The following is a 27,863-nucleotide window of genomic DNA, read 5'->3' as shown; positions in this document are numbered from 1 at the left end:
AACTTCTCTAGGCAGGAAACACAAGAAAGGAAAAGACCAAAAATAACAAACCCAAAACAATTAAGAAAATGGGAACAGGAACATACATATTGATAATTACCTTAAATGTAAGTGGATTAAATGCTCCCACCAAAAGACATAGAGTGGCTGAATGGATACAAAAACAAGACCCATATATATGCGGTCTACAAGAGACCCACTTCAGACCTAGGGACACATACAGACTGAAAGTGAGGGGGGGAAAAAGATATTCCATGCAAATGGAAATCAAAAGAAAGCTGGAGTAACAATTCTCATATCAGAAAAAATAGACTTTTAAATAAAGAATGTTACAAGAGACAAAGAAGGACACTACATAATGATCAAGGGATCAATCCAAGAAGAAGACATAACAATTATAAGTATATATACAGACTCCTGCTCCTTACCTCCCATTGATAAAAGAGATAGAAAGTAGAGCTAAGACCACTGCTAGGGGACAGGAATAAAGACACAGATATAGTGAATGGACTTGAGGACATGGGGAGGGGGAAGGGTAAGCTGGGAGGAAGTGAGAGAGTTGCATGGACATATATATACTACCAAATGTATAATAGATAGCTAGTGGGAAGCAGCCGCATAGCACAGGGAGATCAGCTCCGTGCTTTGTGTCCACCTAGAGGGGTGGGATAGGGAGGGTGGGAGGGAGGGGATATGGGGATATATGTATATGTATAGCTGATTCACTTTGTTATACAACAGAAACTAACACAACAATGAAAGCAATTATACTCCAATAAAGATGTTAAAAAAATCCATCACCATACATAGTTACAAAATATTTTTTCCTGTGATGAGACCTTTTAAGATCTTTTCTCTTACAAATACACAATACAGTATTATTAACTATAGTAACCATGTTGTACATTACATCCCCATGACTTATTTTATAACTGGAAGTTTGTACCATTTAACCCCCTTTAAGCATTCTGCCCACCCTACTCCCCACCTGTGGTAACCAGCAATCTGTTCTCTGTATCTCTGAGCTCAGTTATTTGTTGTTTTATTTTGATTGTTTAGGTTCCACATATAAGTGAGATCATATATTTGTCTTTCTCTGTCTGACTTATTTCACTTAGCATAATGCCCTCAAAGTGCATCCATGTTGTCGCAAATGGCAAGATTTCCTTCTTTTCTATGGCTGGATAATGTTCTGTTGTGTATACATACCACATCTTCGTTATCTATTCATCTGTTGATGGACACTTAGACTGTTTCCATATCTGAGTTATTGTGAATAATGTTGCAGATGAACATGGGGGTGCAGATACCTCTCTGAGATCCTGTTTTCATTTCTTTTAGATAAATACCCAGTGGAGGGATTGCTGGGTCATATGGTAGTTATAATTTTAATATTTTGAGGAGCCTCCATACTGTTTTCCATAGTGGGTACACCAATTTACATTCTCACCAACAGTGCACAAGTGTTCTCTTTTCTCCATATCTTTGCCAACACTTGTTATTTCTTATTCTTTTGGTAATAGCCATTCTAACAGGTGTGAGGTGATATCTCTTTATGGTTTTGCTTTGTGTTTCCCTGATGAGTGGTGAGCACCTTTTCATGTACCTGTTGGGCATCTATGTCTTCTTTTAATAATATCTATTCAGATCCTCCATCCATGTTTTAACTGGATGGTTTTTCAGATTTGTAGTTTTTTGCTATTGAATTGTATGAGTTCCTTGAATATTTTGGATATTAACCCCTTATCAGATATATGATTTGCAAATATTTTCTCCCATTCAGTAGGGTTGCCTTTTCATTTTGTTGATAGCTTGCTTTGTTGTACAGAAGCTTTTTAGTTTGATGTAGTCCCACTTGTTTATTTTTGCTTTTGTTGCCCATTTTTTGGTGTCAAATCCAAAAAAATCATCACCAAAACTGATGTCAAGGAGCTTACCACCTATGTTTTCTTCTAAGAGTTTTATGGTTTCAGGTCATACTTCAAGTCTTTAACCCATTTTGAGATAATTTTTGCATGGTGTAAGATAGTGGTCCAGTTTTCCCAGAACCATTTATTGTAAGGAGAACATAACGGCCGTGATTGATGTAGAATAATTATGACTTATCACCAGTAACTGGGCACATTGTCATTCCACCTCAAATCAGCTTATAGCCTTATGTCATTCCACCCAAAATCAGCTTATAGCCTTAGGGTATATGACCCTATTTTTCTCTTGTTGCCTTTAGAATTCTCTCTTCATCTTTAACTTTGGCCATTTTAATTATGATATGTCTTGGAATGGGTCTCTTTGGATTCCTCTTGTTTGCAACCCTCTGTGCTTCCTATACCTGGACATCTGTTTCCATCTTCAGGTTCAGGAAATTTTCAGCCATGAAATCATCAAATACATTTCTGACCCCTTTCTCTCTTCCTTCTCCTGTGACCCTTATAATGTGAATGTTAGGACAATGTTAGGACATTTGATGTTATCTAAGAGGTCCCGTAAACTCTCATTTTTTAAAATTTGTTTTTCTTTTTGCTGTTCTAATTGAGTAATTTCCATTATTCTATCTTCCAGATCACTTCTGTGTTCTTCTGTATCACCCAGTCTGCTGTTAATTCCTCTAGAGTGTTTTTCATTTCAGTTATTGTATTCTTCAGCTGGACTGGGTTTTTTTTATATTTTCTAGTTCCTTGTTAAAATTCTCACTGTGGTCATCTATTCTTTTCCTAATTTCAGTTGGCAAGTCTTATTACTAATGCTTTGAACTCTTTATCTTGTCAATTAGTTCTCTATCACTAGTTGTTTTTTCATGGTTTTTTCCTTCTTTCATTTGAAGTAACTTTCTCTGTCTCTATGAAATTAGGTGAAATAGTTACCTATCCCAGTCTTAAAGGGGTGTCCTTGTGTGGCAGTGTCCCTATGCAGTCTGCATGTGCCCAGTGGCTTTGGTGGGAGAGCTGGATCTAAAGTGAGCACAGGTCAAATCTTTGCCTATGGAGTGCTGGCAGTTATCACGTTGGTGGGAGGTGGGCTGGAGATGGAGGGGCTAGAGCCAGTGCCAGGTGTGAGCCAGGGCTTCTCCTAAGCTCAGTGGCCATAACTGCCCTGTTGGGGGTGGGGGCAGGTCCCAAGGTGCTGGAACAGAAGCCCTGAGGGTCGGGTCCAAGCTAGTTCTATTCCCTCTAAGTATATATTCTCCCTGCTCCCGGCAATGGCACCTTCACCCCAGAGGGGAGCAGCACTGAAGCAAGAGGGGCTGGAGTGGGTGCTCTGTGAAGGCTGGAGTGCATAATGGGATGGTCCCCACATGCCAGTCAGAGCTCCAGACAGCTACCAATCCACTGCCTCCACCAAGCACCAGCAATGGCTGCTTTCACCCCATTCACATGCGGTGCTGGGTCCAAGCCAGCTCCATCCTCCACAAGTATGCACTCTTCTCGGCAATGGCAGCCTTTGCCCTAGTGGGGAGCTGTACCAGAGTTAGAGCGGCTGCAGCAGGCATTCATCACAGACCAAGGCAGTCACAGGAAACCGACCAGAGCCCCAGGCAGTTTCAATCTGCTTCCTCTTCCTTGTTTCAGGAGTAAGCAAGCTTGTGCGTGTGTTCTTCAGGAGTGAAGTCTCAATTTCTTACAGCCCACTGGTTTTCAAACCAGCTAACAGGACTCATCTTCCTGGTGTTGGACCCCAGGGCTGGGGTGCCCAATAAGTGATTCAAACCCCTCACTCCCAGGGAGAATCTCCAATCCCATGATATTCCACTCCCCTTCTGTGTTCCCTCCTAGGGACGTGGGTCCCAACCTGATTGCTTCTCCTCTGTTCCTAACCAACTCTGTGTGGATCTTTTTTTACAGCCTTGGTTGTAGAAGAGCCTTTCTGCCAGTTTCCAGTTTGTTTTCAGTGAGAATTGCTCAACATATGGATGTATTTTTGAGGTGTTCATGGGGGGAGGTGATCTCAGCCTCCTCCTACTCTGCCATCTTGATTTCCTTCCTCCCTCCCGTTTTTTTTAAAGACCTGAAAGTTATCAGAAACCTCTACTAGTTAGAGTGCTTTCCATGAGTGTCCTTGAAGATGAAGCACTTTGTATAGGAATACTCTGGCAAAAGCAATCAGCAATAACTATCTGTAATGACAAAAAGACAGAAATGTCCATCATTAAAAATGTGATGAGAGTTCATTATAATGCAGTTCACATGGATAGTTGGTTATTCCTGTCACATAGAACATTTTAAGATAATAATTAGATATACAACTAATAACATTCTACTAGGACATATCAGATTTTTAGGAATTTTATAAAACTTCTGCAAGTTTTATATGTTACTATTATATTAGTAACATATATGTATCAAATATAACCTAAAGAAGGTTTAAGCATTACTACTTATTTATTAATGTCTACCACGTAATTTAGCATATCAAATAAAACCTAAGTAAAGTCTCTCTTTTTGTAAGGAGAGACAACAAATCTTTTGACATGTTCCAGGGACCTTCTGGAAAGTCCCAAAATTAGTTCAAGGTCAAAAAGATGTCATTTAGAATTTGATTTTTGGAAAGTTTGTTTAAAAATATCAAAAATATTAGAACAAATAGGATCATAGGTCTCTCTGAAACAATACTTAGTTATCCATTTAATCAAAGTGACAAAGACTTCGCAGGCAAATAGAGAAAGTTACAAAATTGTAAAAACAACAACTTAGCTCTTTTAATAGAGAAGACTCAGTTATCTTAAGTTGCCAAAGACCTGATAAAGACAACATGAAGCACAGGAAATTATTTTGATAAAACACACAATCTTTGTTTTCTAGGCAAATTTATTAAAAGGTAAAGAAAAACCTTTTACAGTCTTATCAGGAGCAGACTAATAGCCCACGAAAATTTTGTCCTTTTAGCAGATGAAAGAAAATTAAGTTTTAGATTCACGTACATACACTACTTACTAAAGCTTATTTTAAAAAAAAACCTTATGATAAATTTATCCCATTTTTAGCTAACTTGACTACCCAAGGTAAAGTTCTCTCTCCCTGCCCCCAACTTTCTATATCCATTCATTTTGACCTTTATTCTTCTTGTTTCATTATGAAACAAACAGTTCTACTTTAGGACAAAATTACTTTCATTTCCCTTTTAAAAAATGCATCTCCATACATCATACCTTTTCTTAGCCAAAACATCCAGCTTGCCTTGCATAGTGATGTTTCCCTTAGTTTTTCTAAGTAGTTTTAATTACATATTTTCATTAGAATTCTTAACCCTTAAAAACCTTAACTTCTAGTGAAAACTAAGATGTAAGCAATTGTGAATTGTTATACAAGTATTCTGTAGGTTGGAAAATTTCTGAATACATTTCATAATTTCTAGAAGCATATGCTTTCTCGTAGTATAATTTTTTTAATGTGGTACATGTCTGCTGACAGATCCAAGTATCTTTAGTTTCTCTGTAGTGAGAAGTCAAGGGTGAATAAACCTATGTTTGGTAATTAATCTTTCAGTATTTTATCTTATTTGGAAATGATGCAGATATTCATTGAATTTCCATCATTTATCTTAACTTAGAAAAACTCTAAGGTTTCAGGTTCCAAAAGGATTTGAGTAACTTTTTAAGTAGACATACCATAAAACATAATTACTGTAGAAAAAATTCACTTAATGTTTATCCCACTTATGTCTACTTAATTTACTTTTTAAAATTTATTTTTATTTTTTTCCATTTTCTTTTTTCTAAAATAAATTTATTTATTTATTTGTTTGTTTTTGGCTGCACTGGATCTTTGTTGCTGCATGCGGGCTTTCTCTAGTTGTGGGGAGCGGGGGCTACTCTTTGTTGTGGTGCACGGGCTTCTCATTGCGGTGGCTTCTCTTGTTGCAGAGCACGGGCTCTAGGCACACGGGCTTCAGTAGTTGTGGCTAGCAGGCTCTAGAGCGCAGGCTCAGTAGTTGTGGCACATGGGCTTAGTTGCTCCATGGCATGTGGGATCTTCCCCAGACCAGGGCTCTAACTCATGTCCCCTGCATTGGCGGGCAGATTCCTAACCACTGCACCACCAGGGAAGTCCTAATTTACCTCTTCTTAACAATCATATTCAGATTACTCGTGAAAATTTCATGAAACATTTAAAAAGCTAGCCATAATGACAGATTTTTAAGACAGGGAATGTGAGCTTTAAAAAAATTTTTTTTTTATATTGGAGTAGAGTTGATTTACAATGTTGTCTTAGTTTCAGGTGTACAGCAAAGTGAACCAGTTATACATATACAGATATCCATCCTTTTTCAGATTATTTTCCCATATAGGTTATTACAGAATACTGAGTAGAGTTCCCTGTGCTATACAGTAGGTTGTTGTCAATTATTTTATATATAGCAGTATGTATACATTTATCCCAGACTCCTAATTTATCCCTCCCCCCACCTTTCCCCTTTGGTAACCATAATTTTGTTTTCAAAGTCTGTGAGTCTGTTTCTGTTTTGTACATAAGTTCATTTGTACCATTTTTTTTAGATTCCACATATGAGTGATATATCATATGGTATTTGTCTTTCCCTTTCTGACTTACTTCACTTAGTATGATAATCTCTAGGTCCACCCATGTTGCTGCAAATGGCATTATTTCATTCTATTTAATGGCTGAGTAATATTCTGTTATATGTATCTACCACATCTTCTTTATCCGTTCCTCTGTCCATGGACACCTAGGTTGCTTCCATGTCCTGGCTATTGTAAATAGTGCTGCAGTGAACATTGTGGTACATGTGTCTTTTTGAATTACAGTTTTCTCAGGGTATATGCCCAGTAGTGGGATTGCTGGGTCACATGGTAGTTCTACTTTTAGTTTATTAAGGAACCTCCATACTCTTCTCCATAGCGGCTGTACCAATTTACATTCCCACCAACAGTGTAGAAGGGTTCCCTTTTCTCCACACCCTCTCCAGCATTTATTGTTTGTATGATTTTTTGTTTTTCTTTTTTTGAATTTTTGAATTTTATTATATTTACTTTTTTATACAGTAGGTTCTTATTAGTCATCAGTTTTATACACATCAGTGTATACATGTCGATCCAAATTGCCCAGTTCATCACACCACCACCACCCCCACCCCACCACGGCTTTCCTCCCTTGGTGTCCATACGTTTGTTCTCTACATCTGTGTCTCAACTTCTGCCCTGCAAACCGGTTCATCTGTACCATTTTTCTAGGTTCCACATACATGCATTAATATACGAGATTTGTTTTTCTCTTTCTGACTGCCTTCACTCTGTATGACAGTCTCTAGATCCATCCACGCCTGTACCACTGAACCAACTTAGTTCCTTTTTATGGCTGAGTAATATTCCATTGTATATATGTACCACATCTTCTTTATCCATTCGTCTGTCGATGGGCATTTAGGTTGCTTCCATGACCTGGCTATTGTAAATAGTGCTGCAATGAACACTGGGGTGCATGTGTCTTTTTGAATTATGGTTTTCTCTGGGTATATGCCCAGTAGTGGGATTGCTGGATCATATGGTAATTCTATTTTTAGTTTTTTAAGGAACCTCCATACTGTTCTCCATAGTGGCTGTATCAATTTACATTCCCACCAACAGTGCAAGAGGGTTCCCTTTTCTCCACACCCTCTCCAGCATTTGTTGTTTGTAGATTTTCTGATGATGCCCATTCTAACTGGTGTGAGGTGGTACCTAGTTGTAGTTCTGATTTGCATTTCTCTAATAATTAGTGATGTTGAGCAGCTTTTCATGTGCTTCTTGGCCATCTGTATGTCTTCTTTGGAGAAATGTCTACTTAGGTCTTCCACGCATTTTTTGATTGGGTTGTTTGTTTCTTTAATATTGAGCTGCATGAGCTGTTTATATATTTTGGAGATTAATCCTTTGTCTGTTGATTCGTTTGCAAACATTTTCTCCCATTCTGAGGGTTGTCTTTTCGTCTTGTTTATGGTTTCCTTTGCTGTGCAAAAGCTTTGAAGTTTCATTAGGTCCCATTTGTTTATTTTTGGTTTTATTTCCACTACTCTATGAGGTGGATCAAAAAAGATCTTGCTGTGATTTATGTCAAAGAGTGTTCTTCCCATGTTTTCCTCTAAGAGTTTTATAGTGTCCTGTCTTACATTTAGGTCTCTAATCCATTTTGAGTTTATTTCTGTGTTTGGTGTTAGGGAGTGTTCTAATTTCATTCTTTTACATGTAGCTGTCCACTTTTCCCAGCACCACTTATTGAAGAGACTGTCCTTTTCTCCATTGTATATCCTTGCCTCCTTTGTCAGAGATTAGTTGACCACAGGTGCGTGGGTTTATCTCTGGGCTTTCTATCTTGTTCCATTGATCTGTGTTTCTGTTTTTGTGCCAGTGCCATATTGTCTTGATTGCTGTAGCTTTGTAGTATAGTCTGAAGTCAGGGAGTCTGATTCCTCCAGCTCCGTTTTTTTCCCTCAAGACTGCTTTGCCTGTTTGGGGTCTTTTGTGTCTCCATACAAATTTTAAGATTTTTTGTTCTACTTCTGTAAAAAATGCCATTGGTAATTTGATAGGGATTGCATTGAATCTGTAGATTGCTTTGGGTAGTATACTCATTTTCACAATATTGACTCTTCCAATCCAGGAACATGGTATATCTCTCCATCTGTTGGTATCATCTTTAAGTTCTTTCATCAGTGTCTTATAGTTTTCTGCATACAGGTCTTTTGTCTCCCTAGGTAGGTTTATTCCTAGGTATTTTATTCTTTTTGTTGCAGTGGTAAATGGGAGTGTTTCCTTAATTTCTCTTTCAGATTTTTCATCATTAGTGTATAGGAATGCAAGAGATTTCTGTGCATTAATTTTGTATCCTGCAACTTTACCAAATTCATTGATTAGCTCTAGCAGTTTTCTGGTGGCAGTTTTAGGATTCTCTATGTATAGTATCATGTCATCTGCAAACAGTGACAGTTTTACTTCTTCTTTTCCAATTTGGATTCCTTTTATTTCTTTTTCTTCTCTGATTGCTGTGGCTAGGACTTCCAAAACTATGTTGAATAATAGTGGTGAGAGTGGACATCCTTGTCTCGTTCCTGATCTTAGAGGAAATGCTTTCAGTTTTTCACCATTGAGAATGATGTTTGCTGTGGGTTTGTCGTATATGGCCTTTATTATGTTGAAGTAGGTTCCCTCTGTGCCCACTTTCTGGAGAGTTTTTATCATAAATGGGTGCTGACTTTTGTCAAAAGCTTTTTCTGCATCTATTGAGATGATCCTATGGTTTTTATTCTTCAATTTGTTAATATGGTGTATCACATTGATTGATTTGCATATATTGAAGAATCCTTGCATCCCTGGGATAAATCCCACTTGATTGTGGTGTATGATCCTTTTAATGTGTTGTTGGATTCTGTTTGCTAGTATTTTGTTGAGGATTTTTGCATCTATATTCATCAGTGATATTGGTCTGTAATTTTCTTTTTTTGTAGTATCTTTGTCTGGTTTTGGTATCAGGGTGATGGTGGCCTCATAGAATGAGTTTGGGAGTGTTCCTTCCTCTGCAGTTTTCTGGAAGAGTTTGAGAAGGATGGGTGTTAGCTCTTCTCTAAATGTTTGATAGAATTCACCTGTGAAGCCATCTGGTCCTGGACTTTTGTTTGTTGGAAGATTTTTAATCACAGTTTCAGTTTCATTACTTGTGATTGGTCTGCTCATATTTTCTACTTCTTCCTGGTTCAGTCTTGGAAGGTTATACCTTTCCAGGAATGTGTCCATTTCTTCCACATTGTCCATTTTATTGGCATTATTGGCATAGAGTTGCTTGTAGTAGTCTCTTAGGATGCTTTGTATTTCTGTGGTGTCTCTTGTAACTTCTCCTTTTTCATTTCTAATTTTATTGATTTGAGTCCTCTCCCTGTTTTTCTTGATGAGTCTGGCTAATGGTTTATCAATTTTGTTTATCTTCGCAAAGAACCAGCTTTTACTTTTATTGATCTTTGCTATTGTTTTCTTTGTTTCTATTTCATTTATTTCTGCTCTGATCTTTATGATTTCTTTCCTTCTGCTAACTTTGGGTTTTGTTTGTTCTTCTTTCTCTAGTTCCTTTAGGTGTAAGGTTAGATTGTGTATTTGAGATTTTTCTTGTTTCTTGAGGTAGGCTTGTATAGCTATAAACTTCCCTCTTAGAACTGCTTTTGCTGCATCCCATAGGTTTTGGATCGTCGTGTTTTCGTTGTCACTTGTCTCTATGTATTTTTTGATTTCCTCTTTGATTTCTTCAGTGATCTCTTGGTTATCTAGTAACATATTGTTTAGCCTCCATATATTTGTGTTTTTTACATTTTTTCCCTGTAATTCATTTCTAATCTCATAGTGTTGTGGTCAGAAAAGATGCTTGATATGATTTCAATTTTCTTAAATTTACTGAGGCTTGATTTGTGGCCCAAGATGTGATCTATCCTGGAGAATGTTCTGTGCGCACTTGAGAAGAAAGTGTAATCTGCTGTTTTGGGATGGAATGTCCTATAAATAGCAATTAAATCTATCTGGTCTATTGTGTCATTTAAAGCTTCTGTTTCCTTATTAATTTTCTGTCTGGATGATCTGTCCATTGGTGAAAGTGAGGTGTTAAAGTCCCCCACTATTATTGTGTTACTGTTGATTTCCTCTTTTATAGCTGTTAGCATCTGCCTTATGTACTGAGGTGCTCCTATGTTGGGTGCATAAATATTTACAGTTGTTATATCTTCTTCTTGGATTGATCCCTTGATCATTATATAGTGTCCTTCCTTGTCTCTTGTAACATTCTTTATTTTAAAGTCTATTTTATCTGATGTGAGTATTGCTACTCCAGCTTTCTTTTCATTTCCCTTTGCATGGAATATCTTTTTCCATCCCCTCACTATCAGTCTGTATGTGTCCCTAGGTCTAAAGTGGGTCTCTTGTAGACAGCATATATAGGGGTCTTGTTTTTGTATCCATTCAGCAGCCTGTGTCTTTTGGTTGGAGCATTTTCTCCATTCACGTTTAAGGTAATTATCGATATGTATGTTCCTATGACCATTTTCTTAATTGTTTTGGGTTTGTCTTTATAGGTCCTTTTCTTCTCTTGTGTTTCCCACTTAGAGAAGTTCCTTTAGCATTTGTTGTAGAGCTGGTTTGGTGGTGCTGAATTCTCTTAGCTGTTGCTTGTCTGTAAAGCTTTTGATTTCTCCATCGAATCTGAATGAGATCCTTGCTGGGTAGAGTAAGCTTGGTTGGAGGTTCTTCCCTTTCATCACTTGAAGTGTATCCTGCCACTCCCTTCTGGCTTGTAGAGTTTCTGCTGAGAAATCAGCTGTTAACCTTATGGGAGTTCCCTTGTATGTTATTTTTCGTTTCTCTCTTGTTGCTTTCAATAATTTTTCTTTGTCTTTAATGTTTGCCAATTTGATTACTGTGTGTCTCGGCGTGTTTCTCCTTGGGTTTATCCTGTATGGGACTCGCTGCTCTTCCTGGACTTGGGTGGCTGTTTCCTTTCCCATGTTCCGAAGTTTTCGACTATAATCTCTTCAAATATTTTCTCTGGTCCTTTCTCTCTCTCTTCTCCTCCTGGGACCCCTATAATGTGAATGTTGTTGCGTTTCATGTTGTCCCAGTGGTCTCTTAGGCTGTCTTCATTTCTTTTCATTCTTTTTTCTTTATTCTGTTCCGCAGCAGTGAATTCCACCATTCTGTCTTCCAGGTCACTTATCCGTTCTTCTGCCTCAGTTATTCTGCTATTGATTCCTTCTAGTGTAGTTTTCATTTCAGTTATTGTATTGGTCATCTCTGTTTGTTTGTTCCTTAATTCTTCTAGGTCTTTGTTAAACATTTCTTGCATCTTCTCAATCTTTGCCTCCATTCTTTTTCCAAGTTCCTGGATCATCTTCACTATCATTATTCTGAATTCTTTGTCTGGAAGGTTGCCTATCTCCACTTCATTTAGTTGTTTTTCTGGGGTTTTATCTTGTTCCTTCATCTGGTACATAGCCCTCTGCCTTTTCATCTTGTCTATCTTCCTGTGAATGTGGTTTTTGTTCCACAGGCTGCAGGATTGTAGTTCTTCTTGCTTCTGCTGTCTGCCCTCTGGTGGATGAGGCTATCTGAGAGGCTTGTGTAAGTGTCCTGATGGGAGGGACTGGTGATGGGTAGAGCTGACTGTTGCTCTGGTGGGCAGAGCTCAGTTAAAGTTTAATCCATTTGACTGCTGATGGGTGGGGCTGGGTTCCCTCCCTGTTGGTTGTTTGGCCTGAGGCAACCCAACACTGGAGCCTACCTGGGCTCTTTGGTGGGGCTAAGGACAGACCCTGGGAGGGCTCATGCCAAGGAGTGCTTCCCAGAACTTCTACTGCCAGTGTCCTTGTCCCCAAGGTGAGCCACAGCCACCCCCACCTCTGCAGGAGACCCTCCAACACTACTAGCAGGTAGGTCTGGTTCAGTCTCCCCTGGGGTCACTGCTCCTTCTCCTGGGTCCTCGTGCGCACGCTACTTTGTGTGTGCCCTCCAAGAGTGGAGTCTCTGTTTCCCCCAGTCCTGTCGAAGTCCTGCAATCAAATCCCACTAGGCTTCAAAGTCTGGTTCTCTAGGAATTTCTCCTCCCGTTGCCGGACCCCCAGCTTGGGAAGCCTGACGTGGGGCTCAGAACCTTCACTCCAGTGGGTGGACTTCTGTGGTATAAGTGTTCTCCAGTTTGTGAGTCACCCACCCAGCAGTTATGGGATTTGATCTTACTGTGATTGCGCCCCTCCTACCATCTCTTTGTGGCTTCTCCTTTGTCTTTGGATGTGGGGTACCCTTTCTAGTGGGCTCCAGTGTCTTCCTGTCGATGATTGTCCAGCAGCTAGCCGTGACTCTGGCGTTCTCTCAAGAGGGAGTGAGAGCATGTCCTTCTACTCTGCCATCTTGGTTCATCTTTTCTGTTTGTAAGATTTTTGATGGCCATTCTGACCAGTGTGAGGTGATGTTATCAAATTAATTTTGGCAATATAGTCCAGAGGTAGAAAAAAGGTCACATAACATGCATCCATAGACATACATAGACCCACAGAGACCCCAAATTTTAGCCATGAATAAGATACAACAATACAAAACTCATATTGTGTCTGGCAGATGGAGCAAGTTAGGATTACCTGCTCCAGTGGCTAAAGCTTTTTACTAATATTTTTGGAGAAGACTTTAAAGGTTTGTATTTGTCCTTGACAAGTAATATTATGGAGGCTATGGACTAGATTTTGTGCAACGGAGCTTTTAAGGCAGTTGCATTATTAAAAGCATCCCCCCCACCCTCTTTTTTTTCAGTCTTAGGTGATTATGAGCAGTGTTTTAGTTACCATGTCTTTGAAATATAATCTCCCCAGGAGCTAAGATTTACATCTTCAAGGGATAGAGAAAGATTGTAAGTTTTCTCCTAGGAGTTTTAGTGCCCTTTGGATCATTTCAGGAATCCCAATAAAAGGTAGTGGCACCCCCCCCCGTTAATTAGGGGGATGCACCCTGTAAAAAGAATTCTCTGGACTCAGGATCAAAGGGGGCCCATTCAGGGTTGGAAATGAAGAAGGGGTCATTTGGGTCACTGTGGTCATGGAAACCATCAACCCATTGGACTGTGCCAATTTTGTGCAGCAGGAGATGGTTCTCGTCTTAATGTTTTCCGTTCACTGTGATGCTTAGCAGTGATCACTGTGGTGGAAGGATGGGGATGGTGCTAGGCAGTAAATATCCAAGTAAGGAGAGGGACGGCCCTGGTACAGGTATAGGTGGCTCTAGGAACCTTTGCCTTCTCTTCTCCCTCCTCCTCCTCAATCGAGGCCCTGACAATCTCATCAGCTTTTCTTTTGGTGGCCCTGGTACAGATATTGGTGGCTCTAGGAAACTTTGCCTTCCTTTCTCCCTCCTCCTCCTCAATAGAGGCCCTGATAATCTCGTCAGCTTTTCTTTTGGTGGCAGCAATGTCTCATGAGGCATGTTTCTCCATTCTGCCTCATTCAGGGGAAAGCTGAGGGGCTCAGGATCTGTGGTATCATAGAGGAGAGGAGCAGGTTATAGATTTTAGGATCTTCAGAGATACCAACCAGTTAACACGTTTTGGCAGCCATGAGTAACAATTCAGAGCTTTTCCCCCCCAAAAAACACGAAAACCTGCAATGGCCAGTTAGCTTCCCCTTCTTCTTCCTGCTGCATAAAATCTTTAAGAAAGGTTTGAATTTAGTTAAGGTATAGTTTCTGATCTGTTTCTATTGTACTTCTTGATTTTTTCCTATTGCCTCAGTCTTAAGTATTATTATTGGAAAATTTTGAATGACATCACTGTGAGCCCTTTTTGTGGGCAGCTGCTTTCCTTTCCAGGGTGTGCCTCCTCCACTAGCATGATCTGCACAAGGTCTTTGGAAAAAGCCTCCGGAGCAAAATACCACAATCTTGGCGTGTTGGTATGCTGGCACTGAGTAATGCCCTGGAAGCTTCCATGGGGTTTTACATTTATCAAGGAGCTGGTACACCTCCTTAGAGTTGTTAGGAGGTGCTGGCACCCGGTGTTCAGGACAGGACATTTATAAATATTTGTCCATTAATTGTTTAGCAACATCATGGCAGAGATGATTATCTCATCAGGTCTGGGAGGCAAAGAGCAGTAGTAGTGAGTGAAGCAGTGACACAGAGACTGTAGGCCCCTGTTGTATTTTCCCTTTTGTGGTGCTATCAGTTTCCTGTCAGGAGGCTATTTCATTGTTCTGGGTTAAGGCTCACAGTCTAAGCATGACCCACCAAGTCAGTTTTCACAAGAAGTCTCCTATCGTCCTTACCTATAGGAATCTTTTCATCCTGCCTTTAACCCAGAGCCTCTCCTTGGTCAGTGACAATAGCCTGGTGATCCAGTCCACCTTCCTAAGTTCTCCTTGGCCTTGAGGTATGGAGTACCCTCACACACATTCATAGTCAATTAAAGCCTCTACAATTAGTGGTCTAATCACCTTATTAGACCATATGCCCTTGATCACACTGCTCTGGGTATATTGTTGAGTTATTATAGCAGCCATGATACGCAAGCAACATGCAACAGAGGCAGTATGTGAAAGCACATAGCAGCTCAACAGACCTCAGGTAAGCAGTGCCCTTTCTCAGATGGAGTTACCCACCTGAGTTGGTTAGATCATGGTGTGTGATCCTTTTATAATATATTGTTGAAATCAGTTTGCTCGTATTTTGTTGAGGATTTTTGCATCTGTGTTCATCAGGGATATTGGCCTGTAACTTTCTTTTCTTGTAGCATCCTTGTCTGGTTTTGGAGTCAGGGTTATGCTCACCTTGTAAAATGAGTTTGAAAGTGTTCCCTCTCCTTTTTTGGAAGCCTTTGAGAAGGGTTGGTACTAACTCTTCTTTGAATGTTTTGTATACTTCACCAGTGAAACTGTCTGGTCCTTGTCTTTTGCTGGGATGTTTCCTGTTTAATAATCTCTAATTTAATAATCTCTAATTTAATTACTAGTAATTGGTCTGTTCAGATTTTCTATTTCTTTATGATCCTGTCTTGGTGGTTGTACGTTTCTAGGAATTTATCCATTTCTTCTAGGTTGTCAAGTTTGTTGGCAGGTAATTGTTCATAGTAGTCTCTTACATACTTTGTGTTTCTGTGGTATCAGTTGTTATGTCTCCTGTTTCATTTCTGATTTTATTTTAGTCCTCCCTTTTTCTTGGTGAGTCTAAAGGCTTGTCAACTTTATCTTTTCAAAGAACCAGCTCTCAGTTTCACTGATTTTTCTATTGTCTTTTTAGTCCCTATTTCATGTATTTCCACTCTGATCTTTGTTATTTCCTTCCTTCTACTAACTTTGGCCTTAGTTTTTCCTTCTTTTTCTAGTTCACTGAGGTATAAAATTAGATTGTTTACAATTTTTGTTTCTTGATGTAGGAATTTATTGCAATGAACTTCCCTTTAGAACTGCTTTTGCTGCATCCCATATGTTTTGGTATGTTTTATTACCATTTCATTTGTCCCAGGAATTTTTTTTTCTCTTTGATTTCTTCGTTGACCCATTGGTTGTTCATATGTTGTTTAATCTCTACCTATTTCTGAATTTTCCAGTTTTCTTCTTGTAACGGACTTCTAGTTTCATCCCACTGTGGTTGGAAAAGATGCTTGATAGCAGCTTTCAATCTTCTTAATATATTAAGGTTTGTTTTGTGGCCTAACCTATGAACTATTCTGGAAGAAATTAATTATATGTGCATTTAACAAGAATGTGTAGTCTTGTTTTTGGATGGAATGATCTGTATGTATATATCTCTTAAAAGTCCATCTGTTCTAATGTATCATTTAAGGCTGATGTTTCCTTATTGATGTTCTGTCTGGTTGATCTATCCATTGATGAAAGTGAGGTATAAAAGTCCCCTACTATCATGGTACTGCTATTTCTCCCTTTAGGGCTGTTAATCTTTGCTTTATATATTGAGGTCCTCCTATGTTGGGTGCATAAATATTTACAAATGGTATATACTCTTGTTGGACTGACCCCTTTATGTAATGCCCTTCTTTCTCTCTTAGTAATTACAGTCTTTGTTTTAAAGTCTATTTTGTCTGGTTTAAGTATAGCTACCCCAGCTTTCTTTTGGTTCCTATTTGCATGAAGTATCTTTTTCCATCCCTTCACCAATCTGTGTGTCCTTACATGCAAGGTGAGTCTCTTGAAGGCAGCATATAGATAGGTCTTTTATTTTTTTTAATGCATGCAGCCACTCTGTGTCTTTTGATTACAGACTTTAGTCCATTTACATTTAAAGTAATGAATTATAGGTATATACTTATTGCTGTTTTGTTGTTTTCTTACCGTTTTATAGTTCTCTATTCATTTCTTCTGTTGTGCTTTTCCTTTGTGATTTTCTTTATTTTGTGTGTCTACTATAGGTTTTTGCTTTGTGTCTACCATGAGGCTTACATATAGCAACTTATCAACTTATAACATAACATCTTAACAGTCTATATTTAAACTTTGAACACATTCTGAAGTTCTACATTCTTACTCCTCCCCCCCTCCACGTTATTTTTTCATATCACATTTTACATCTCTTTATCTTGTATATCCCTTACATACCGTTGACCCTTGAATAACATGGGTTTGAACTGCCCAGGTCCACTTACACATGGATTTTTGTTCACTAAATATGTACTATAGTACTACACAATGTACAGTTGGTTGACTCCACAGATGTGGAACTGGTATATGCGAATTTTCAAGTGGGAGGAGGGTTAGCACACTTAACCCCTGTGTTGTTCAAGGGTCAACTATAATGTCTGTAGTTAGTTATTTTTACTACTTTTGTCCTTTAACATTCATACTAGCTTTAATCCACCATTTTACTATATATTTACCAGTGAGATTTATCCTTTCATGTTTGTTTTCTTGTTACTAATTAGTACCCTTTTTTTTTCCAGCTTAAAGAAATTCCTTTAACATTTCTTGTAAGGCTGATGATGAACTCCTTTACCTTTTGCTTGTCCAGAAAACTCTTTCTGTCTCCAACTCTGAATAACTATCATCAATACTTTTAGATGGGGAGAGTATTCTTGGTTGGAAGTTTTTCTTTCAGTGCTTTGACTATACCATGCCACTCCCTTCTGGCCTGCGGCATTTCAGCTAAAAAACCTGATGGTCTTTTGGCGGTTCCCTTGTATGTTACAAATTGTTTTTCTCTTGCTGCTTTTAAAAGTCTCTCCTTAACTAACTAACTAACTTTTTAATTATAATGTGTCTTCTTGTGCGTCTCTTTGGGTTCCTCTTGTTAGTTTGGAACTCCCTAGGCTTCCCAATCTGGATGTCTGTTTCTTTCCCCAGGTTAGGGAAGTTTGAGCCATTATGTCTTCAAAATATCTTTCCATCCCTTTCTCTCTCTTTCCTCCTCCTGGCACCTCCCTAAAATGTGAATGTTAAGTCAGCTTGATGTTGTCCCCACAGTCCCTTAAGCTCCTTAAGCTATCAATCATCTTCATTCTTTTTTTCTTTTTGCTGCTCTGACTGGGTGAGTTTCACTGACCTTTTTTGCTTCATCTAGTCTGCTGTTGAACCCCACTAGTGTATTCTTCAGTACAGTTACTGTATCCTGCAGCTCTGTGACTGACTTCCTTTTGAAGTTATCATCACTGAGTTTATCCATTCCTTTCCTGATGTTCCTGACTACAGCAACATCTTTATGACCATTATTTATTTTGAACTCTTTATCAGATAAGTAAGTCACTTACCTCAGTTTCATTAAGGATTTTTTTCTGAGGTTTTATCGTTTCATTTGCAACACATTCCTCTGTTTGTTTCTTCATTTTCCTTGACTCTTTGTATTGGTTTCTATATAGTAGATGAAACAACCACCTCTCTCAGTCTTGAAGGAGTAGCCTCATGTAGGAGATGAACCTTATCATTCAACCCTGCCCTAGCTCTTGGTTGTCTGTCTCTCAAACCACACAAATGTGATATCACAACCAGCAATCATGAGGAGAGTACAAATGCAGGCTATTGGAAATGCATTTGAAATTAAAGACCAGTAACTTTTAAAACAATCTTGTTTATATATAGACTGCTATATCAAAACCTCATGGGAACCACAAACCAAAAATGTACAATAGATAGATAGATAGATAGATGGATACACACACAAAAAAAGAAAAAGGAATCCTAACACAACACTGAAGATAGATAGATAGATAGACAGTCATCAAATCACAAGAGGAGAGACCAAAAGAGGAAGGGAAGAAAAAAAGACCTTCACCACAAAATCCAAAACAATTAACAAAATGGCAATAAGAACATACATATCTATAATTACCTTAAATGTAAAGGACTAAATGCTCCAACCAAAAGACACAGACTAGCTGAATGGATCCAAAAACAAGACCTGTATATATGCTGTCTACAAGAGACCCACCTCAGATCTAGGGACACATTCAGACTGAAAGTGAGGGGGTGGAAGTCAAAAGACAGCTGCAGTAGCAATACTCATATCAGACAAAATACACTTTAAAATACTGTTACAAGAGACAAAGAAGGACACTACATAATGATCAAGGGATCGATCCAAGAAGAAGATATAACAATTGTAAATATATATGCATCCAACATAGGAGCATCTCAATATATAAGGCAAATGCTAACAGCCATAAAAGGGGAAATTAACACCCCACTTTCATCAATAGACATCATCCAGATGATAGAAAAATCAATAAGGAAACACAGGCCTTAAATGACACACTAGACCAGATGGACTTAATTGAAATTTATAGAGCATTCCATCCAAAAGCAGCAGAATACACATTCTTCTCAAGTGCACATGGAACATTCTCCAGAATAGATCACATGCTGGGCCACAAAGCAAACCTCGGTTTAAAATTAAGAAAATTGAAATCATATCAAGCATCTTTTCCAACCACAGTGCTATGAGATTAGAAATCAACTACAAGGAAAAATGTGTAAAAAAACACAAGCACATGGAGGCTAAAAAATATGCTACTAAATAACCAATGGATCACTGAAGAAATCAATACCTAGAGACAAATGAAAGCATGACAATCCAAAACCTATGGGATGCAGCAAAAGCAGTTCTAAGAAGGAAGTTTATAGCAATACAATCTTACCTCAGGAAACAGGAAAAATCTCAAATAAACAACCTAACCTTATGCCTAAAGCAAATAGAGAAAGAAGAAACAAAACCCAGTTATTAGAAGGAAAGAAATCATAGATATCAGAGTAGAAATAAATGAAACAGAGATGAAGAAAACAAGAAAAGATCAATGAAACTAAAACTGGTTCTTTGAGAAGACAAAACTGATAAACCTTTAGCCAGATTCATCAAGAAAAAAAGGGAGAGGGCTCAAATCAATAAAATTAGAAATGAAAAAGGAGAAGTTACAGCACATGCCACAGAAATACAAAGGATCATGAAAGATTACTACAAGCAACTCTATGCCAATAAGATGGACAGATTCTTAGAAAGGCACAATCTGACATGACTGAACCAGGAAGAAGTAGAAAATAACGAACAGACCAATCATAAGTACTGAAATTGAAACTGTGATTTAAAAACTCCCAAGAAACAAAAGTCCAGGACCAGATGGCTTCACAGTCAACTTCTATCAAACATTTAGAGAAGAGTTAATACCTATCCTTCTGAAACTGTTCCAAAAAATTGCAGAGGGAGGAACACTCCCAATGTCATTCTATGAGGCCACCATCACCCTGATACCAAAACCAGACAAAGATACTACAAAAAAAGAAAATTACAGGCCAGTGTCACTGATGAACATAGATGCAAAAATCCTCAACAAAATACTGGCAAACTGAGTCCAACAATACATTAAAAGGATCATACACCACCATCAAGTGGGATTTATCCCAGGGATGCAAGGGTTTTTCCATATCTGAAATGATTGTCAGACCTGTCTGGTCCCTTCAGATTACATTTATTATCTGTGTAATTTTAGCCTTATCTAAAACTACTGAATCCCTTTAATCTTTTTCATTAAAATTCTTTCTTCTTTAAACAAATTTTCATTCCCTCTAAAGCACTGTTTTACCAAGCCTTTTTTTATATTATTATATTTTTATTAGTTATAATATCACATTGTAATATATCATTATTATAATATTACATTTAGTTATAAATTATTTTCCATGCAAGTTAAATTTTATCCTTACATGTAATCTGAACGATCCAGACCCAGGGTTAAGAAATGACAAAAGTAAAAGCCATCATGGAAAGAAGGAACAAAACAAAACAGAAGCATCAGTAACAACAAAACCTGTGTTACCTCACGTTGGAGATCAATAATATCTTCTTCATAAAGCAGGCTGCTTGCCACTCACCTGGTGGGCAAGTCTTAATCCATGTGAATACCTTCTGCAGTAAAGATTAAGGGTTTTTACCAAGTCTTGAAATCATTTATTTGCTCTTTCTGAATATCTTCTGGCTGTTTTCAGTAAGGTAGATAGAGAATAATCGAATCTAAAGAGCTTAGAAAGACATAAACTGGGTTTATTTGTTTGAATGACAGTTAGTTATAATATTTTACTTGTTTGAATGGCAGTTATAGTATTTTACTTGATTCCATGTGACTATTTCTCCAATTCTCTTGCCTCAAAGACAAAGTAAGGCTAGTTTCCCAAGAAATAAATCTGTCAGTACCTTTTATTCAGATCAATGTTACTTGCTTTCAACTCCACATTTAACATGATGAGAAGATTGAATTTACCAGGAAAGTGTCCAGGTTTAAAATACCTTATACATCAGGGCAGATTGCTTCTTGGTTTGCTCTGTCACCAGGCCTGTGGCATTCAAATCCCAGCCCCAACATTTGTGTGTTAAATGACCTTGGTTTTATTATTCGGTAACATCTCTGAGCCTCCATTTCCTCATCTGCAAGTAGGGATGATAATTATACCTTCATTATTGGGTGTGGCTTAAGAATTGAGTTGCTATAGGTAAAGTAAAAATCAGTGTTGTAATTCCACTTTTGACTAAGCTTTATTTTTAACCCTGGAAAGTAAAAGTGTGACTTTGTTTTAAAGTTTTTTTTCTCCCAAAGAAAAAAAATTACTAGTCTGTAGATTTCTGAGCATGCCAAAGAAACCACAGAAATTGAATCGCACAAGCCAAGCATGAAAAAAAAGAATCATTTTCATGTGCATCATTGATGCTTGATTATCCCAAAGTGACTGGACAAGATTAAAAAGCCACATTTTATTGTGTTTATCTAAGATTAGCATTAGATAATTATCTGAAATCACATATTTATTGTGTTTTGTGGTTAAGATTAAATGCAGGGCGGGGGGGTGGGGAAGGAGATGGTGATCTGAGAGATTAGGAAGAGAGGAGAAATCCTCATCTATATAGGTAAAGAAAATCGACTACAAATCAGATACTTGGTAGGTCTCTATAAGTACATTATTTAAAAGTTTATTGTGGTTTAGTACAGTTTGATTCCAAATTTCTAAAGAATGTGTATGTGTGTAAGGATTCGAACGTGAGCTGGAAGTAAGAGTAGATGTAAACCAAAAATGTTAATAGTGATTATATCTTTGCAATGTAATTAATTGCAGATGACTGGTTTTCTTTTTTAGATGTTTCTGCATTAGTAAATTTTTACGTAATATATATTTTCTGTAATAAAGTTGGCAATCCTAAAAGTAACACTTATACAAAAAGTTAATAGTGTACAGTTTTATTGTTTAAAAAAGCTTCATGTATCTGTGTTTCATGAGTTTTCAACCTGTGATTATCAAGTGATTGTTTCACTAATAAAAACAAATGCTGTATGATTTGGGATTATACTGCCTCTACTCTTGGCTTGTTTTAATATTGCACCTTGTGTATTTTCATCTGTACATAGCCTTTAGTAAATACCATATTTCTTATAGCATATTTTATCTTAGAATCACAGAATGTTGGAATAATAATGTACCTTATAGGAGACTGAGTTTAGGGGTGGAACACTGATGACTGTGGGTCATTTGTTATACCCACAGAGTATTTTAAAAGCCTTTATGACTAATAAAATATAGTACTATAAAACAAGCAGCTTTATAGTGCCCACCGTCTTACTTTCTGCCAGATATTTAAATAGTATCAGTGACCTGTAGTGCCTGCAAATATTGTTTAACAAAAAAAAAAGCTATTATTGGCTAAGTTTAAGCCTTGAAAACAAAGTCAATAGCACTGGGGGTGGTGTTTGTACCAAGGTTTGGGATATAGATTAATCAGTCAATTTGAAGCAGAGGCTTGATTATGATATACAAGAATTCATTATAATCACTACCACTTATTGAATGTTTATACGCTAGGGACTTACTTACTTAGATGCATTAGAGCTGTGTACTTTGGGGCTGGGGAGGAATATCTGGTAGAAGAGGATCCCAAACAAACAGAACCATTAGAAAACAAGGCATTCATCTGTGAAGCATTTGAATACTAAGAGCCTACAACAGCCTGAAATAGCACAATGATGATGGGATCCGTGAATGAGAACCTCGTAATTGGTACATGGAAAATGGTATTTAACTTATATTTTAAAGGGAAGATTATGTGGTATATTTGGAAAAAGGAAAATCCCTTATGCTTTTTTTCCCCTTCTAATATGTCATAACTGAAAATACAAATAACACCAAGTCTTGAAGACTTTTGGTTCTGACTGACCATTTTAGGGGAGGATCCAGAGTGAGCACCATGATTTGTAATTTCTTGTCAGGGAAAATATAGGCTGTAGGGCATCTGAACCAGCGAGTCTGGTTTTGGGTTTTGTTTTCATCATGTTAATAGAACCCAGATATGTGTTCATTTGCTATCTCCTATCTTTTGATTACACTGATATTCAATTCATTTCGTCTTGTATTTTCAGAAGGAGTTTTGGAACACTTACACAAAAGCACAACAAGGAGAGAGTAACAGAGGAAGTGACTGGTTTCAGTTTTACCTTACCTTTCCATTAATCTTTGGCCTCTTCATTATCCTCCTTGTCATTTTCCTCATCTGGAGATGCTTCCTAAGAAACAAAACTCGCAGACAGACGGTGACTGAAGGCCATATTCCTTTCCCTCAGCACCTCAATATTATCACTCCGCCTCCCCCACCAGATGAAGTCTTTGATAGCAGCGGATTGTCGCCAGGCTTTCTGGAATATGTAGTTGGGCGCTCAGATTCCGTCTCCACTCGCCTGTCCAACTGCGATCCCCCACCGACCTACGAGGAAGCCACTGGTCAGGTGAACCTGCGGAGGAGTGAAACAGAACCTCATTTAGATCCACCCCCGGAGTATGAGGACATCATCAACTCCAACTCAGCCAGTGCCATTGCTATGGTGCCTGTGGTCACCACCATCAAATGAAACTGCACACTTCTTTTTATTATAATCATTTTTAAAATACTAATGAAAGAACTTTCTAGCACTTTACCACTACATAAATGTGCATTTGACTTATTGGATTCTGACAGCATACCACTTCACATCCTCTGATTTGATTTTCATTAGTTTTGTTTCCTACTATAAATTCATTATCCATGCTCATTTTTGCTAATGGAAATATGTTGAGGGAAAAATACTAGTGGAGGTCTTCATGGGAGGAGATGTACATGTGTGTACGCATATATGTTTATGTATATATGTACATGCACATATATGTGTTTGTACATCAGCCCAGTATATGGGCAACTGTCTTAAAAAGTCATTAACATCTATCTAAATCACCTGTAAAGTTAGAACATTACTCACCAAAATCGGGGTAGGGGAGAAGGCACCACCAAGTTGTGTAACAGGTAGCAACATGCTGTTGAATTTTGAAAATAAGATGAACTTAGCATGTCTTCTAATTCTTACAGGCTTTTGTTAACCTTCTTCAACTACCTTAAAAGGAAAAAAAAAATGCATGTAGTCAATCTTGACTTTAGGAACATCTCAGGAGGCAACAGAGAAGGAAGGTACAATAAATAATACCTTGCTTATTAACAGTGGACAGCAAGAAAATCATGGGTCCTTAGTGGCATTGGGCTGGTTTTGTAGGAGGGATTTTTGTTGCTGTTTGTTATTGACTGCCTCCCCCACAAAAATTAAACAGTATTTGCTCAGTATCTTTGCATGTCTCATGCTATTTGTATTAACATCTTGATGGAGTGGATTTCCTGGCAAAAGAATAATTTCTCAAGTAGATACACGTATTAATGACAGGGAACAGATGCAGATTTCTCCTTTGCCCATTGGCGACAGTATTTTTTTCTCGTTGTTTCATTGCCCTTTACTCTACCTTACTCTCCTTCTCCTACCACCACAGAATCTTCAAGCACCTAAGAATTTAGTTAAAATTCCTGAAATTATTTTCTTAATGTTTTTATATAGAGTGAAGCCTTTGTCTCAAGATGATTAGGAGGCAATTTTCCATTAAATTAAGAACTGTGATTTTTATATTGTTCTCCAGTTGGTGGAGGAAGATTGCAAAGTCTGTGCTGTGCCAGGTGCACAATAAATCTAGTTATACCTGCACACAGACCTCATTGTTGCTATTTCATTTTGTATTTTCATCAGATTTTTTTTTTTAACTGCAGGATTTTTACTTTTCCCTTGGAGCAGGGGGAACAGGCTGTGAATGAACTGCCAACATAAACTGGCTCAGAAAGGAAAAATAAATCTTCTACATGCACTGATGGAAAATTCATTATATCGGTCAGGGAAATGTCTGTGCCACTCCCATGACTGCGTAGTGTTGGATAAAACGGTTGAGCAGGCAGAAGGAATGCAGGTTTCGGAAGTGTCATACCCTGCTGCCTCCATCTCCAGCCCACCCAGACTCCCCCAAACCAAAGGAAGGAGGACCCTGAACTAAGGAGTCAGATGACCTGAATTCGAATTCCGCTCTGCCATACACTTGCCAGGCTACCTTGGCAAAGACCCACATCTGACCCTCAAATTCCTCCCCTCTGAAACAGCAATAGTATGGTGTGCCCTGCCTTTCTCCTGGGGCTTTAAAAGTATCTAATGAGATGGGTGTGCATGAAAGTCATTTGTAAGACGTGAAGAGCTCTCTAGGTGAAAGGTCATAGCATTGTTCCCATTGCTCCTGTGAAGGGAGAATTTTCTCCCCGTTTTCCTAAAATGTATGTGTTTTCACATAGTGAGGAAGTAGAGTAGGCGGCTCCGTAAATGGCTAACGTGCTCCTAATCTGAGTCTGTGGGCTCTTAGTTAAACACCTGTCATTCTCTGGTCTCTACCAATGCTGGGCCTACTTAATGACGACTGCCAGCTCAGCACAAACAGGATTAAGCAAATGTTGGAAAGGGAACTAAGATGTCTATGTTTAGATAATAGGTTTTATAGCTTTCATGGACTAAAAATGAATAAATCTTGAACCTGGTCTCAGCAGAAATGACAATATTATTTTGAATTTGGTCATGAGTACATGGTGATCTGTGGCTTCTATTTAAAGCTGAGAGTGGGAGTGTTTGAGCCAGTGATTTGTGTGCATGTGTGTAGGTATGTATTTTGGTTTATTTTTAAAGCAAAAGTAAGGCTCCTTTTGTGTGGACTTCTTTCTTGTCATTAATAACAGGCCTTAGATTAAACCAGCAGTTTTCAAAGTGTGGCCAATGAACCCCTGGGTGTCCTTGAGAACCTTTGAGGGGATCTGTGGGATCAAAAGTATTCTCATAATAATAACCAAGACATTAGTTGTCTTTCCACTCTCTCTCTCTCAAAAAGTAGTTAAAAATGTAAAAGCCATCTTCCCATGAATTTTTTTTTGTTTTAGAAAATATAACTATTTTCTTTAAAGTGTTATTTATGTTAGCATGTAATGGACTTTTTACTTTTTAAATGAATAAATACTTAAAAATTTTTTGTTTTACTTTCTTAGATGGCAAATACTGGTAGATATAAACTCCATAAACAAAAGCTCTTTGGTGTCCGGATCCCCAACAAATGTTGAGTATAAAAGGGTTTGGAGACCAAAAGTTTGAGAATTACAGGATTAGACAAAGAAGCAGGATGTTCTATTACTAAGTATGTATTCTTGCAATTTTATTTTACATTCTAAACTCCTGGTATTGGACTTAATGCTGCCTCTTAGAGATACCTGAATTTCAGTGTAAGAATGAATGTTGATCCTTGAAGGAAAAGCCAAATGATTAAACTGATCAATGACTACAGCTTTTTAGACTGTTGGTCACAGACCACACTACTCCACAGTGATAATTGGCATCAGCCACAGGTCTCCTGGCAGCATTCAGGTGATAATGACAAGATAAGTAAATTTTTAAGATAAACAAAATAAATACTTTCTTCAAGAAACAGTCTCTTCGGTTACTTTGTTTTGTTTGCTATTGGTTTGGGTTTGACATTTTTAGAAACCCTTTTGCTACCCCATCTGGTTTTATAAACTGCGTTTCTTAACATTTGTTATAATTAAAGGGGCTTATCTGGAATAACATTTTTTATGCTTTGGCCTTTCTTACCTGACTATTACATTCACCTTTGATTATTTTTAATAAAGGTTTATTTTTACAGATATATTTAGTACCTTCCTTAAGCAGTAACTAAACTGAATCAACCAATGTGCATTTAAATGAAAGAATGGGCTTCCGGGTCTTCCAGTGGACCCGTTTCCAGGCCTCCACATGCACTGCTTGTGTCTGGAATTCTAGAACTGGCACTTTTCTGCCTTCCTGCTTTGAATGTTACAATGAACTGTATCTGTTTAAAGTAAATTAAATGATTTCTTGTTTTCCTATTGACCAGTACAAATACAGATGCTGTGTTTGATTCATTGTTACTGATGACTTCAAGATTGATGATCTGATAGGATTAACTGTGGAGGTAGCTTTAACTTGGTTCTGTGTAAATAGCATGTATTTTATAATATTACACATTTTTAAACACTTGGTTTACATTAAATTATGGTATTTAACTATTTTTATGTTTATTCTAGGTAAGGTTTTTCTTATGTTTCTGTGTTTTTGGTATGCTAAATAAAGCTATTTTTAAACCCAAGCAATTTCTTCTGCCATGTGTTAACTATATTATGGTTAGGTGATAAACATGCTGTATAAGCTCTTATTAATTGTGATCTTTTTAACATGGTAAAATTATTACATTTTTTCTTATGAATTTAGGGAATATTGGTCAGTAAAGAAATCAAAAATTACCTGGTGAAAACTTCAGGCTGTTCTCAGCATAAGAAAGAACCATCTGTACTAGTTGTGAATGATGCTGGAATGATACAAAATGGGAACACTTGCTCCAAAGGGATACACTGAGTTCCCTGCTATAGTGTAGTTTGTCAATTACTGGGAATAGTGTTGTCTGCAGATACAAAGGAGCTGGGTTTTCCTCCTTAGCAGAATAGCTTGCATTTGACAGGAGAAAATGAGAAAGGAAAGCAA

The 27,863-nt window shown here is 37.9% G+C and overlaps 1 protein-coding gene across 1 annotated transcript in view; it reads left to right on the top strand.

The window, feature by feature from the left end:
* Nucleotides 1-27,471, top strand: part of PRRG1 (proline rich and Gla domain 1) — a 198,547-nt gene extending 171,076 nt beyond the window's left edge. The window contains exon 4 of the mRNA XM_057538908.1: nucleotides 23,337-27,471. Within this exon, the coding sequence (XP_057394891.1) occupies nucleotides 23,337-23,822 (486 nt within the window). The 3' untranslated portion in view covers nucleotides 23,823-27,471. The remainder of the gene's footprint in view (nucleotides 1-23,336) is intronic.
* Nucleotides 27,472-27,863: the final 392 nt, after the last annotated feature.

The sequence above is a fragment of the Balaenoptera acutorostrata genome, chromosome X (assembly GCF_949987535.1).
Source record: "Balaenoptera acutorostrata chromosome X, mBalAcu1.1, whole genome shotgun sequence".
In the NCBI taxonomy this organism is placed as follows: Eukaryota; Metazoa; Chordata; class Mammalia; order Artiodactyla; family Balaenopteridae; genus Balaenoptera; species Balaenoptera acutorostrata.
The sequence above is the reverse complement of the archived record's forward strand: the minus strand, read 5'-3'. Positions and strand labels throughout refer to the sequence as shown.